The following is a 16,029-nucleotide window of genomic DNA, read 5'->3' as shown; positions in this document are numbered from 1 at the left end:
ATCTGCGTATCTCCAAGGATGGCATGAAGGGGTACAGTGATCACCTTCCTAGACAGAGAGTCACAGTCCAAGATGGTCAACAACACTGCCCTAGGCTCATCCTTGGTCTCCAACTTAAATGGGATAGCGGCCACAATATCCTTAGCAAAACCTGTAAATAAGAGGGCTTCAGGAGGAGACTTCCTTCTCTTCTGTAGAGGAGAGATGTTCAAAGGTATGCCAAAGGACTTCTCCCCCAAGAAGTAATTTGGCTCCTCCTCAGATTCCCGATTGGTCTGTCTCAGACTTAAAAGTACTTTTCCCCTGAGAGAAACAAGTCTGTACCTGCCTCGGTCTACTGGAAAATTGCCCAGGCCTCAAAGGGTGCTGAGGTACGACTCTCCCACCCGACTCTAGAGAAGCTTCCTTCCCTGACGTTAAGCGGGTCACCATATGGGAAGGCAGACTCCAATTCCATTGAAGTAAATGTGTCGGTAGCTTCTTTACAGGCCTCCAAGGAGGGCTGGCGTAAGTGCCCTCAACATCACAGCACTGTGCTGCTGCAGAAAGCCCTCCAGTTCTTCCCTTAGCATGGCCCAGAACCCATCAGAGGACAGGCATAGACAAAGACTGGTCCAGAGCCAGTGTGGAGACTGCCAAATCAGAAGCAGGGTCCCAGCTACATGGCGACTGCAATGTCGGCACCTCCACAAGAGAGGAGGAACTCCCAGTATCGTGCCTCAATGTGGACTGATGCTTATGCTTTTTAGGCTTAGGCTAATGTCGAACATCAGTGTTCCTCGGAACCAAATCAGAAACAGGGTCCCCGTTACATGGCAACTGCAGTGTCTGCACCTCCACAAGAGAGGAGGAGCTCCAGGTATCATGCCTCGAAGTGGACTGATGCTTATGCTTTTTAGGCTTGAGCCAATGTTGAACATCAGTGTTCCTCGGAGCCAATAAGGATGACGTTTTAATCGCCACACCTCCTCAGTGACGTGTCTGATGCAGGGTGGTCCAGGTAACTATCAACGACATCGAGACAGAGGGAGACCTCCTTGAAGCTGGAATGCTAACAGCATCAGAGGTAGTTGTCACAGCCATCAGGACCAACACTTCCGATACCAACTAAATGGATCAGACTTGGAGCCACTCAGTTGTGAGACTATTATGGTCTGCTTGTCCTCGGAGAACCTCCAATATGCAGGATCAGAGACTTCTGCTATAGAGGAAGGCAAACAGATCTTCTGCTTCACATGGAATACGCACACCACCTTGGAAAGAAAGGAAGAAATTGTGCAAAAGGAGAACAAGTCCTCTGAAAAATATGGATCTCAGCAAGACAGAGGCTGCAGCTCAGAGACTCTCCAGGCTGAGGTAACTGCAACTAGAAAAACTGGTCTTGAGTATGAGGTCCTTAATGGAGGCTGACATCATAAGTACATAAGAATTGCCACACTGGGAAAAGACCAAGGGTCCATCAAGTCCAGCAACCTGTCCACGACAGCAACCAATCCAGGCCAAGGGCACCTGGCAAGCTTCCCAAACGTACAAACACTCTATACATGTTATTCCTGGAATTGTGGATTTTTCCCAAGTCCATTTAGGAGTGGTTTATGGACTTGTTCTTTAGGAAACCGTCTAACCCTTTTTTAAACTCTGCTAAGCTAACCGCCTTCACCATGTTCTCCGGCAACGAATTCCAGAGTTTAATTATGCATTGAGTGAAGAAACATTGTCTCCGATTTGTTTTAAATTTACTACACTGTAGTTTCATCGCATGCCCCCTAGTCCTAGTATTTTTGGAAAGTGTGAACAGATGCTTCACATCCACCTGTTCCACTCCACTCATTATTTTATATACCTCTATCATGTCTCCCCTCAGCTGTCTCTTCTCCAAGCTGAAAAACCCTAGCCTCCTTAGTCTTTCTTCATAGGGAAGTCGTCCCATCCCCACTATCATTTTAGTCGCCCTTCGCTGCACCTTTTCCAATTCTACTATATCTTTCTTGAGATGCGGCGACCAGAATTGAACACAATACTCAAGGTGCGGTAGCACCATGGAGCGATACAACGACTACTACTACTACTTAACATTTCTAAAGCGCTACTAGGGTTACGCAGCGCTGTACAGTTTAACGGCATTATAACATCCTCACACCTGTTTTCCATACCTTTCCTAATAATACCCAACATTCTATTCGCTTTCCTAGTCGCAGCAGCACACTGAGCAGAAGGTTTCAGTGTATTATCGACGACACCCAGATCCCTTTCTCGGTCCGTAACTCCTAACGTGGAACCTTGCATGACGTAGCTATAATTCGAGTTCTTTTTTCCCCATATGCATCACCTTGCACTTGCTCACATTAAACGTCATCTGCCATTTAGCCGCCCAGTCTCCCAGTCTCGTAAGGTCCTTCTGTAATTTTTCACAATCCTGTCGCGAGTTAACGGACCCTTGAGGAACCCCACTAACTACCCTTCTCCATTGTGAATACTGCCCATTTAACTCCACTCTCTGTTTCCTATCCTTCAACCAGTTTTTAATCCACAATAGGACATTTCCTCCTATCCCATGACCCTCCAATTTCCTCTGTAGCCTTTCATGAGGTACCATGTCAAACGCCTTTTGAAAATTCAGATACACAATATCAACCGGCTCCCCTTTGTCCACGTTTGTTTACTCCTTCAAAGAATTGAAGTAAATTGGTCAGGCAAGATTTCCCCACACAAAAGCCGTGGTCTCAGTAATCCATGTCCTCGGATGTGCTCTGTAATTTTGTTTTTGATAATAGCCTCTACCATTTTCCCCGGCACCGACGTCAGACTCACCGGTCTATAATTTCCCGGATCTCCCCTGGAACCTTTTTTTACAAATTGGCGTTACATTGGCCACCCTCCAATCTTCCGGTACCACGCTCGATTTTAAGGATAAATTGCATATCACTAACAGTAGCTTCGCAAGCTCATTTTTCAGTTCTATCAGTACTCTAGGATGAATACCATCCGGTCCAGGAGATTTGCTACTCTTCAGTTTGCTGAACTGCCCCATTACGTCCTCCAGGTGTACCGTGAAGTCAGTAACTTTCTCCGACTCATCCGCTTGAAATACCATTTCCGACACGAGTATCCCACCCAAATCTTCCTCGGTGAAGACCGAAGCAAAGAATTCATTCAATCTCTCCGCAACGTCTTTATCTTCCTTGATTGCCCCTTTTACCCCTCGGTCATCCAGCGGCCCAACCGATTCTTTTGCCTGCTTCCAATATACTGAAAAAACATTTGCTATGTTTTTTTGCCTCTAATGCTATCTTTCTTTCGTAATCCCTCTTGGTCTTCTTTACCTGCGCCTTGTATTTGCTTTGACACTCCTTATGCTGCTTCTTGTTATTTTCAGACGGTTCCTTCTTCCATTTTCTGAAGGCGTTTCTTTTAGCCCTAATAGCTTCCTTCACCTCACTTTTCAACCACGCCGGCTGTCTTTTGGACTTCCGTCTTTCTTTTCTAATTCGCGGAATATGTTTGGCCTGGGCCTCCAGGATGGTATTTTTGAACAGCGTCCATGCCTGTTGTACAGTTTTTACCCTCTCAGTTGCCCCCCCTAAGTTTTTTTTTAATCGTTCTTCTCATTTTATCATAGTCTCCTTTTAAACTTTAACAGGAAGTCAAATACATTAGAGTTTTAGTTACTTCAAGGTTGATATCAAAACTGATCATATTATGATCACTGTTATCAAGCAGCCCCAGTACCATAACGTCCCTCACCAGATCATGCGCTCCACTAAGGACCAAGTCTAGAATTTTTCCTTCTCTCGTCGGCTCCTGCACCAGTTGCTCCATAAAGCTGTCCTTGATTTCATCAAGGAATTGTACCTCTCTAGCGTGTCCCGACGTTACATTTACCCGGTCTATATTTGGATAATTGAAGTCACCCATTATTATCACATTGCCCATTTTGTTTGCGTCTCTGATTTCTTTTATCATTTCTGCGTCTACCTGCTCATCCTGGCGAGGCGGACGTTGTACACTCCTATCACCGTCCTTTTCCCTTTTATACATGGAATTTCAACCCACAATGATTCAAAGGTGTGATCTGTGTCCTGCTGTTCAAAACCTCAACAAGCATTCAGAGGACCAAATTCAGGTCCCATGAAGGAAAAGGAGGATGCAGTGGAGGGTGCATGTACACTACCCCTTGTAAAAAAAACTGGGCCACCTCCCTGTGCAAAACCAGGGAGAGACCCTGTACTTTGCCCCCAAAACTGGGGAGGGCAGCCACTTGAGCTTTCAGAGAGACCAGTGTTAGGCCCTGATGCAAAAACCCCAGAATATCAGGGATCTTATCCTTCCAAGGGGACAGCAACTGTACCGCACACAAGGTCTCAAAACTCCCCAAACCCAGACATAAGCCAGGGAGATGAAAGATTTCCAAGAGCTGAGCAGCATAAAAGCCACTGCCAGAGAAAAGCAAGAGCCAGATCATTAGCCAACTCCCTCCATCGACTGAAGAAATGGTCTGCTTTCAAACTGATCTGATAGCTTCCAAAGCCAAACAACAAAGGGCCCCACCAATTCAGAATGAGCTGAAAGGCCCTTGGCCCCAGCTACCATTCCCCCAGGTTAAGGCGAGAACGGCTGAGAAAGTCCACCTGCACGTTGTCTTTGCCTGCAATGTGAACTGCTGACAGGGCCTGTAAATCATTTATTGATTTACGATACTGTCTAGTTGCAGACAAATCAAAGTGGTTTCAATGACAGAGATATGCTGCTTCCAGGGCCACTGCCTAACTCCTGGTGTCTCGCTACTTGTTGACATAGGCCACTATAGTGGCACTGTCTGACATCACTCTGCCTTGCCACAAAGGAGAGGCACGAATTCCAGGGTCAGGTGGACCACCCAAGTCTCCATGCGATTGATGGACCAGGCCACCTCCTGGATTAACCAGGTTCCCTGAGCCACGGATTTCAGACTGAGCTCCCCACACTCGCATCCATGGTGACAAACACCCACTCCAGGGGTTCTAGTGGCACCCCCCTGAAGAGATGAACAGGACTATCCTACCAGTCCAGAGAGAATCTTCCCTTGGAAGAGAGGCAAGTTTTGCGAAACAGGGGTCCATTAGGACAACAGTGCCACTGCAGAGACCACATATGCGCCCTCGCTTAAGGCATCACTTCCAGAATTGCAGGCATGTACCCCAAGAGCTACAGGTAGTCTCATACCTTGGGGGTTGACAACTTGCACAACTTACACTTCTGTGCCCAAAGCTTTTCTGCTCAGTCCTCCAAGAAAAATACCATTCCCCAAGCAGTTCTGAATCATACCCCCAGGTACTCCAGGACCTGAAAGGGAACCAGATGACTCAACCCGATTCACGACCCAACTCAGGGCCTCCAGATAGGGATGAATCCAAATGCAGCTACCACCATTATCATGGAAAAGGTACAGGAAGCTGTAGACAAACCAAAAGGTAAAGGGCCAGAACTGAAGTGGTGCCCCAGCACCCAAAATTGAAGATTCTTATGGAAGCCTATCATATGAAGTTTCAGGAGCGTCAAGAACTCACCCAGACGAGCTGCGGCAATCACAGATCGGACGGTTTCCATGTGAAAATGCTAGAGCCACAGACAAACATTCACTCCCTTTAGATCTAGCATGGGTCAAAAGGAGCAACCCTTCTTTGGGACCACTTAATAAATGGAACACCATCCCAGATCACACTCTGTAGGCAGAACAGGTTCCAAGTCTCCCAGCATGTGTACATGCTACAAAGTAACAGCAACAGCCTGCCTCTTTAGAGCCAATCCACATGGGGAAATCGCAAAGGCATCAGGGACAGTGCAGGTGAGCTCCAAAGAGTAACCCTTCTCAACCACCTCCAGAACTATTGATCTAAGGTGATGCGGGCCCATTTGTGGGGAAGAGAGACAGCCTGTGCCCCACCTGAACCACCAAGGGGCCCTGCGCACCCTCACTGGGCAGGTCTGGCTCGAGGAATCTGAAGCACCAGCTCTTTTAGGGCCATAAAAGGAACACGGCTTAAAGGATCTCCCTGATATAGAAGCCTGAGCCAGCGAACACGAAACTGAAATAAAACAGCCTAAATCACACAATGTTCATTTTACTCACTCTTCTCTTCCTATCTCTTCCCTGTACTCTTTGGCACAATGTGGCCATGGCACCAGCAAGCACCAAATTTTAGGAACCCAGGATCTTTCCAGCCTCGCTTATTTCCTAAAGCTTCTGAAGTTTGGGATGCTTTAATAAGTTTTAATAAGGATGTATTATACAGAACTCATCGCAGGTTGAATCTCAATTCTTATTTCAACTACACTGTTAATTTTTCAATGTTTGATCCAGCCTTGCCTCCTAATAATGAACTCAGCTTGAAAAACACACTTCTTTTTTCAGCCAGCCTTTTCAAAATGATGCTCAAGGCAGTTCACATCATTATCCAGGTATATATAAAAAAAAATCTATGCATCAAAGTCTATAACCTAATTGAATAACTGAGGCAACAGATGACTTGCCCAAGGTCACAAGGTAAGTTGGTGAAGGAATCTTAGGAGCCCTTTTACTAAGCTGTGTTAGGCGTTAACACAGCAAATGATAGAATACCATGGGATGTGCTCAGACGTCCTGTGGTAAGACTGAAATCTACACACGTTAACATACTAAAAAAATCCTTAATTGTATTTTTTGAGGGGATATGTCATGAGTAGACCAGTTAGCATGCAGTAATGGGGGGCAGTAGGTGCTCACAAAGTAAATTTTGGCCATTAACATACAAAAAAATTAAAATAAAGGCATTTTTAGAGCTGCAGTAAAATAAAATGGCCTCCGCACACCCTTATGCAGGTCTTTCTTGTGAGCTACGGTCATTTTTACTGCAGCTTAGTAAAAGGATCCCTTTAGTTTCCTTTTCTCTCTGCCAGTTGCTCTTAGCAGCAGGTCACTCTTTTCATGCAAGGGTAGTATACCTCTACTTCAAGTTGATTCTACAGCTAGGACATTTTAATATGTATCCAGTATATTTAAGTTCCTATTATTAGCACTTCTCCGATGCTAACCTTTGAACGACTTTATCGTGTCCATATCTACTTTCTCCTCTTGTGAAAAAGTTTTTTTTTTAACCCTATACGGTATCAGACCCAATACCCCTTGTTCACTTTGTACCTCACTGATTTTTTTTTTTTGCTATGACCATACAGAATTTTGGCTTCCCTTTAAAATACTATCCTGCATTTTCTGAAAAGTTTACTTCATAGTGTGTACAATAGTCCTGATTCCTTAACTATAATTCATTGACAGTTTTCTTTCAACATAGTGATCAAGATCAATGACCAAGACTATGAGTATATAATGTGTACAGCGCTGCGTACGTCTAGTAGCGCTATAGAAATGATTAGTAGTAGTAGTAGTATTCTGCACATAACTTCTCAACATGTTCTATCTCGCCCTCTAAATTTCCTTTCTGTTCTTTTTTTCACTCTGAAATCCCAGCTCCCCTCATTATGCCTAATAGACAATGCATGGCTTTCATTCTCAGGATGGAATATACTGTCCATATCCCTCTACCCTGCAATGTGAATCCAGAAATTGCAATATCCCCAATACTACACGAGCAGCCTCTTTGCTTTTCCCAAATCATTGTCTTTTAAGTCTCCATATCTGTTATTAATTACCTCTACTTTGCTACCTTCAGTACATGTATCTGCTAACCCAAAACTTTATTCACAAAACTTCATTTTGGTCATGTCATCTGCTTACTTGTGGCTTTGATGAATGTGGTTTAAACCCTTCACACTAGGTTGAAAAGTTTATGGGCAAAGCTATCTCACAAATAAAGATTTAAAAGATATATTCTCTCAGCATCCTTTCTAGGGAATGGGTTGTTTGACATAAAAGTCATCCATCAGTAAAAGTGCCTACTTAAGAGTGAGCATGTACAACGGTTCACGCATGCACCCTAGGGAGGAAAGAGCATGTACTATGTGCAAAGAGAGCACACTAGTAATGAAATTCATTGGAAATGAAAAAAATTCTAAAACATGAAAAATTTCTGGGTGCTCATATCTAATACCATCTTCAAATACCACACCACGGAACAAGAAACCAAAAACTGACACCATCTGTGCAACCATACCTATCTCTAGATGTTTCTCCCTTGCTATGCATCTAACTGTAAGGGAAGATTATGTCATTACTTGAGTCCCAGCTTGTATCACCTACATTCCCCATGCCATACAGGTCCTTTTAATTTGCCCAGGGTCATACATATAAATAGACTAGAAAAATGCTGAAAACCTGACTTCTCAGGCATCTAAAATTTCGTAAATGTACTCGATTAGGAAAATATACCCCCACTGCAACTTGATAAGACAAGGAGGTAGTCATGGCTGCTGTTAGTTGTCTAAGCACATATGCAACTGCTGCCACCATCACCAGCATGCCTGGATACCATAGGAGGAGAAAAAGCTGAAAGGGGGATAACAGTATCAAGAAGCTGTGGAGTGGAAAAGGAGTGGAGGAGTGGTTAGTGCAGTAGGTTGTGGACCTGGGTTCAATTCCCACTGCTGCCTGATGGTCAGCATTAGGTTGAGATCCTGGGGAACCAGGTTCAATTCTCTCTGCAGCTCCTTGTGATCCTGGGCAAGTCACTTAACCCTCCACTGCCCCAGGTACAACAGTAGTACAATGTACTACTTAGATTGTGAGCCCACAAGGGACAGACCCAGTACCTGTAAAATGAAACTGTAAACCATTTAGGTCTAAGTGGTACATAAATACTGAAATGAATGAAATACTAAAATGAATGAAAGAAGCTGAAAGAGATTAAAAGACAAAACAAACACCAAAGAAAATGAGAACAAAAATTAAATTTAAAAAACCCTTTCCCTGGCTGCTACAATTTTTGGATTGAGCCTAGGTTTTTAAAATATTTTTCCTCCACTGCCTGAAGATATATGTTGCATCCACATCGATGAACAGCATTATTCGTGGTCAAGAAGCCTGATGACTTTTGACAACCTCTTCACTAAAATTTGGAATTGGGATCCTGGAAGGCAACATCCCCCAGATTCTATATAAGGCGCCCAAAGTTTAGCTCAACTTTGGGCACGCTTCTGAGATGCGCACACAAATAAATTGGATAATGAGCTGTGAACCATCAATAATTGGGTACTAACCACCGATTATCGATGTGTGTGCAAATTTTAATGAAAGCCAGTTGACATCTACATGCGCACTATTCTATAAGCATAATGCCTAACTCCCATGTCATGTATCTCAAAAGAAGGCATGGCTGTGAGCATGTCAGGAGCATTCTGAGTTGCATGCAGAATTACAAAATACTGCCTAACCACACTGAAAAGCAACCACACCAGATGCAGCGAGGGAGCTGCGAAAAAACACATCATCTCCTCACGGCAGATGGAAGGAAACTGCAGGTCCTGCGCTCTCGTGGCAAGCGAGAAGGCACTTGCATATGTGCAGTGGGAACGCTGCGCATGCTGTTTTATTTCAAAGTATTTTTACTGAAATTTCAAAGTACCAATAAATAAGGAAAATTCATTAGCAGTATAAGGAAGAAACATCACTGAGTCTAATCATATGAGTTCCTGTATCAATACCTCCAAAAATACAAAACAGCCCAAGTTTCCCCACCCCACCCATACCTGCACATGCTGTTTTAACGCTGTAACACGCTATCAAATATTCCACACCTGGCGACACGGACATCACCCACATGTGATAATATGGCTTTGATTGTCCTTACAGAACAGCATTTACACAAGGTTTTAGCAAGCGTATGTCCAAAAGTTAGGCACAGGATCAGCATTAAAAACTAAAATGTCCAAAAGTTATGAGAGTATTTCCTGCAGTGGATCGTGCCAATAATTTAAAGGATTTAGATCCAAGAGTAGACAGCCCTCCATTTCAGAGAAGCCTTGGATTACATTGGGATCTAAAGAGGCGTTTTTACCTTTTAAGTCTCCACTCAAGATAAACCATATACATGCAGATGTATCTTATCCAAAATCAATAGCCTGTACAATCCACTGGGATTTATGGCTCCAGTCACCATTTAAGGAAGTCAATTTTTACACAAACAGTAAAGTCCTGGGCTCAGCAACAGAATTGAGCATATACGGAAGTCAGTACAACCAGAACAGTGCAAACTAACCAAAATCCAGCAGAATGTGCCACCAGAGCTGTACTAGTGTCCCATCTAATAAAAACCACGAGGGTATCAGGACCAGATTTTCTTCTAAAATCTGACTACACATCTCCAGCTATACAGAACGCCTTTGGGCTTATAGACCCTGACTCAGACATCTATCCAGAGATGGCCATTCTTGCCATTCAGTTTATCAACCAGCTGAGGAAAGATCAGACACCTATCAAAGTGCCATCACAGATGTAGAACTGCAGATCAATAGCAGCACCACCTGGGAATTTCGACACCAGACTCCTTCACCAGAGCCATCACTGAGCCAGTGATCTGCATACACCAAGAAGCGACAAACTCCTTGGGCCGCTGTCACGCCAGAGACTTTTTCTCTTTTATATTGTTTGTTGTTTGTGTTGCCTGTCTTTCGTTTCAACTCTGTAAGAGAGAAATCACCTGAACGACAGAGAACTTGAGACAAGTAAGAAGTTGTCAGCCTTCAAGATTCAGCTTTATTAATGGCTTTGCAAGCTTTTAATGTTGATAGTTTGGTAAACAGTGGTATTTACCGATACCAGGAGGGGAGCATTTACCCCTATTTGCATGGAGGAAGGGAATTGGGTCGTGCCCATGAAACTACAAAATCCCTGCAATCCTGTAGTCCCCTGTAATAGGCTCTTTCAGAGCACATGTCCTGCTCCCTGTGTCTTATGGGATTCTTCCTAATGGCTTGCCTTGTTTCTGTGCATGCTAGGCTAATTGCTTCCCCCTTCCCTCCCCATCGGGTCTGTAAGAGTTAGTCTGCAGCGTATTCCCTCTGTGAACTGAAACTGCATATGCTGTATTTTGCTGTACATCCTCCTTCTAGCTACCATGACACTATCAAGATTTTACCAGTGTAAAAGTATACACAGCATTACTATTCAGTGTGTTGCTACAATCTCTCAACTTCTCTTTTGCTTAAGAGAGAGCTGGTGAACAGACTCCTAGTTTGCAAGGCAAAAACTCTTGTCCAGCACATCTGAACTGTAAGTTATTTTTCCTTGCTTGGCTACTGCACTAAAGAAGATTTTGGTTGAAGAGTTCTGAGTTGTATCATAGTGATGTTCTATACTCTAAGCTGCATGCTTATCATCTCCATGAAAAGGCAGAACAGTGTGTGTTCGGCTACATGTTCACATCTGAGAAAAATATCTAAAATGGACCATACACCAAGGACACAAAAATAAGAACTAGGTCACAATTTACAAGGTAGACAAGTATCGGCATCACTAAAATAGTTAAGGGTCATCTGAAGGTCAATATAGAATTAGCTGATAGATCAAATGTTAAATCAAAAATAAGATTTTACACATATTGAAATAATATTTTAAGAGACGCACTATTCTGAATAAAACATGACACCAATAATTAAAATTATCAAACTGTAGTCCTTGCATGAACCTAAATTAACCAATCTTTATTCAATCTGGTCTAAAAAGCTTATTGCAGCTATATGAAAGCAATGCTGTAAAGGAGAAAAACATTCGCTGCCTTTTTTGGACAGCACATTGTCTATCAATCACTTTCTGCATCAAATTTCTCAACACTCATTCATTTAGTACAATTCTCACCCAACTGAACTATAAAACGTACACATTCAGGAAAGTAATCTCCCAGGATCCCAGAATACGTACAAAAGTCACATCATTATTCTGTGTCTTCCTGCCCCTATTTTTTCCTTAAATTCTCAGTTATTATTATTATTTGTTGCATTTGTATCCCACATTTTCCCACCTTTTTGCAGGCTCAATGTGGCTTACATTATGCCATATGCAGCTGTTCAAGACTACACGCACTACTATAAATCATGACATATTTGCAAACACTCTTTGTATGCATTCTAAGCATATGCATTCCTTACTATACAGCGCCTACTACAAGAAGAATTTGGCTTTTCTTTTATCAGATGTGCACAGTTTTTAAAAATGTAAACAACAAAAAAGTGGAACGGACAAAGGTAAAACTCCTATTACCGATCATATCAATGTGCATCGTAAGAAATGCAAAACTAGAGAAGCCAGACATGGAGTGCTTTGTTTTCATTCATGCAGAGGCTTTGCTAAGTGGTGATGTCAGTGTCTGCAGCAGCCTTGACCTGAAGGATGCAAAACCCTAGAGAGAAGGAGGGAGGGGAAATGTAGGTTTGCCTTATAAGCAGGGAGGGGAAAGGAGAAAGAAAAAAAAAAAACTCACAGCCCCACTAGAATAACATTTCATAAACAGACCTGAAATCAAAATTACTACAGAGCAGTTTTCTATTTTTTAAAAAGCAAGAAAAACCAGATACTCTTATTTTATACTCACAGCAGCAAAAATACAGAGCCTGATAGTTAATGGGGGAGGGGATTATGCTTTTTAAACCTAATGAACATACCATTAAATGTTTAAGACAAGCTCAAACATATCTCTAAAATAAAAAAAAAGTAAATACATCTTTCCCAAAACTATACTCATAGAAGCCATATCATCATAAATTATAAAATTAAAGGATAAATTAAAAAATGTTCAAAGGTGCAAACTAAACAAAAATTTTACATGGGGAATATGGAACAGTTCTGCCATCACACCTAATATGACTTTACTCAGTATGCTGTACGATTATAACTATGCTAGTACAAAAAAATAATTAAAAAAAATAACTGTGTTCAAACAAATATTCAATGTTTACAGCAGTTTGTGTACTACAGTATACTATATTATGTTCTAAAATAGCTGAATGAGCTATACTCAATTTACACACACCAAACTACATAAATATCTATACTGTATAAATACTATATGCTCATTAAAAACAAAGATACTGAACCTGAACGCCTCCAGGTAAAATTAAAAAATGTCATTTAACGTCCAGTATGCAACACTATGTAAGAATGCCTTTAATACCAATCTACAAGAAAATGGTTTCCCCAGCTTTAAAATCCAGCCATAGATGGGAGATTATAGTCATTATTAGGGCAATCACGTTGCTTTCATTCATTCAGAATCTGCTGTAGGATGTCAGTTTCTGCAGCAGCCTTGTTGGGGGGGGACAAAATCTTCAAATGTACTAAAATTTTAAAGATATTTTTCTTTCATCTAGGTGAGTTGAGTGTGAATAATAACCCATTAGCTCAATAACAAAATTAAAATAAAAAATGAAATACAATAACCAATGTTAAACATGAGCAACCTACATTAAGTTAATAAAACGGTACTTGCTAAAATCAAAGTTCATACCATTTATTACAGCCATCATAAAAATAGATGCACCTTTCTACAACCCATACGCAGCTGAACTAGCAGTGTTTCTATTGCTCGAGTCCGATAGAAATGTTAACAATTACAGTCTACTCTCCATCCAAAATTTCTCATCAACCTACCCAAGTTAGTCAACAAGATGACTTTACACAGAGGTGCTCCTCATTGTACAGATGAGAGCAAACAAAAAAAAAAGGAAAATTAAAGAAAACTGGCGAGCGGAAAAACAGGATTATTAAGTGTGTTTAAATAACCAACTGTATCTCACCCTGCAACTGAGAATACTGGAACGCAGACACACTATGCTCCAAATTAGTTTCTGGGCAAGCACATTTACCCATTTCATGAGCTCTATACTTGAACTAAGATAGGTTATTACATCTACATATAACTCCGACTATCCATAAATCTTGCATCCCTTAAGGGAGCATCGCCATGATGTTTCAGATTATTGCAGAATGCGTCTCTAATACAGTGCAGAACAAAAGAATTTAGCTTTATGTATACACTTTAAAGTTTTACCAAGTGATATCCTATCCTTTTTTAAACTGTTCCTAAAATTAAAATAGTCACTCTGTGCATTCAAATACACCTATCATTAATAATCTGAATTACTGAAGTCACCACAGGTCATTAATTCAATCAACGTATCTGGTTCCAAATTCGCTTACTGACATAATGAGCTGTTTCTCAAGTTCCGGGCAACTTTAAACAACTCTTTCTACTCAAACTCGCCAAAAAAAAAAAAAAAGCCACTCAGATTTATAGCAATGTACCTGAGACAGACACATATGTACGCAACCCCGTCCAGAGAAGAGGGACATTCCACATCCCGTGACAGATCAGAAATCCCTACCACTAACAAGCAAAACAAACCTCAATTTAAACACACACAAAATAAAAAATACATCCGACAGCCAAGACGAAATAGTTTAACAACATTTTAAAAACATGGTTCCAAGGGCAAATACAAGAAACAATTATTTAGTTGTACAAATAAATGTCAACCTTAGAACTCACCCAAGCTAGCAAACGCCCACCACAGATTAAAAGGAGACGCAAAACTCCAGTCGCCCACGTTTAAGAGAGCAAACGTTCTTTTCTCAGGTGCATTTGTTGCTTTAATAGTTAGCGTAATACAATTAGTTTTTGTGTGTGTTCCATTCTCCCTAGGTCCCCTCCTCTTACCTCTGCACCCTGGGGAGCTGGGGCTCCGGCTTTCGGGTGAACAGCTCCTCCTGCAGCTGTCCGGAGGAGAACGGCGTGCTCGGCATGGCTGTCCTCTGCTCAGCGACTCTGCTCCCCCAGGGAGAGTGAGCGGCGGGGTCGGGCTGGGCGGGCTGGAACAGCGGCCCGTGTTGCTGCCCACGGAGGTGGACGCGCATCGGGTCGGGCTCTGCTGGCTGCCACGCAGCAGCTGGTAAGGGACTGTGGCTCGGATGGGCTGTAGTAAGCGGCCGCCACCGCCGGAGCCCGCGCCCCCCACGCCCGCAGAGACAACGGTGGCGCCCCCGGGAGCCGTGGGAGAGCCGGCGCCGCGCCTCAGCCTCTGCGGGTGGTGCGAAGAGGACATGAGCTCCTCGTCCGCACTTCCGAAAAAACACCAGCGAACACTGCTCGGGACTAGCGGCGGCTGCAACACTCAACACTACTCCCACGCCTTGACCGCCCTTCCTCCGCCGCCGCTTCTACATGGTCCAACCGGGTAGGTGAAAGAGTGCAAGGGGGGGACACAGAGTCCGCCGCTATTCAGGAAGAACCAAGCGGTGAAACGGGCACGCGCACGTTGGCATAGCAGCTACATCAGTCGCGAGCGCAAACGCTGTTCCACGCGCGCGAGCACCCAACGGCAAACTCCCAAAAAACCCGAGCCGGCGCTGCCCACAGTCAGCCGGGGGCAGGAAGGGGGCGGGCATACGAGACGTCCGCAGCGCCCTCGCCCGCAACCTACTGAAAGAAAAAGAACCAATTGGCTGCGATGCAGTGACGGACAAGAGCAAGGAGGTTGGCCCTTGGACGAGACGGTCGCTTCACCAAGGGTCGCTAGGAGGACTGAAGGGGAGGCTGCTGATTGGATGGCACTTAGAAAGTTAGGAGGAGGAAAGGAGCTGACTGAGGATGGAAGGTGGTTGGCAATGGCATGTGTACGGGTGAGCCGCGCGCGTGGGCAGTGGAGTCGACTTGTGTACAAATGTTGTTATCACTAGGGTTGGGAAATCTGTCTTCCTCATGTTGAATTTTTCTTTCGGGGGAGGCAATTTTACCATGATCACCGATGATATCGTTATTGTCTATGGAAAAAAAAATTGGGATTGGTGACTTGGACTCTTCAAAGGGGCAAATGTTTTTGCCTGACCTCTTTTTAACACATGGGAGGCAACGGCCTAGGGGGACTCTGTGAACTTTAAGTTAAAAACAGTTATAGTTGGCGAAATTGTACCTGTCCAATAGTCTAAGTATGATCAGGCGATGTATGATTACTAGCCATTGCTAAGGGTTGCTATGGACGTTTGTAAAGTTTCAAAGGGGTTAATCTTATAGGAGCCAACTTTTCAGAATTATTGGGGGTGCAAAACTCAATGTAAAAAAGCACCATCCT

The 16,029-nt window shown here is 43.2% G+C and overlaps 1 protein-coding gene across 4 annotated transcripts in view; it reads right to left on the bottom strand.

The window, feature by feature from the left end:
- The window catches only part of GLCCI1 (glucocorticoid induced 1), a 183,147-nt gene extending 167,804 nt beyond the window's left edge, over positions 1–15,343 (bottom strand). Inside the window, exon 1 of one of the 4 annotated variants that reach the window (XM_030200993.1) lies at positions 14,619–15,343. In XM_030200993.1, coding sequence (XP_030056853.1) covers positions 14,619–15,003 — 385 coding nt within the window. In that variant the 5' untranslated portion in view covers positions 15,004–15,343. The remainder of the gene's footprint in view (positions 1–14,618) is intronic. The other 3 variants (XM_030200984.1, XM_030201012.1, XM_030201003.1) reach the window with 3 other exon arrangements.
- Between the last annotated feature and the right edge of the window lie 686 nt (positions 15,344–16,029).

The sequence above is a fragment of the Microcaecilia unicolor genome, chromosome 1 (genome assembly GCF_901765095.1).
Source record: "Microcaecilia unicolor chromosome 1, aMicUni1.1, whole genome shotgun sequence".
NCBI classification, from domain to species: Eukaryota; Metazoa; Chordata; class Amphibia; order Gymnophiona; family Siphonopidae; genus Microcaecilia; species Microcaecilia unicolor.
This window is presented reverse-complemented; position numbering and strand designations above follow the sequence as displayed.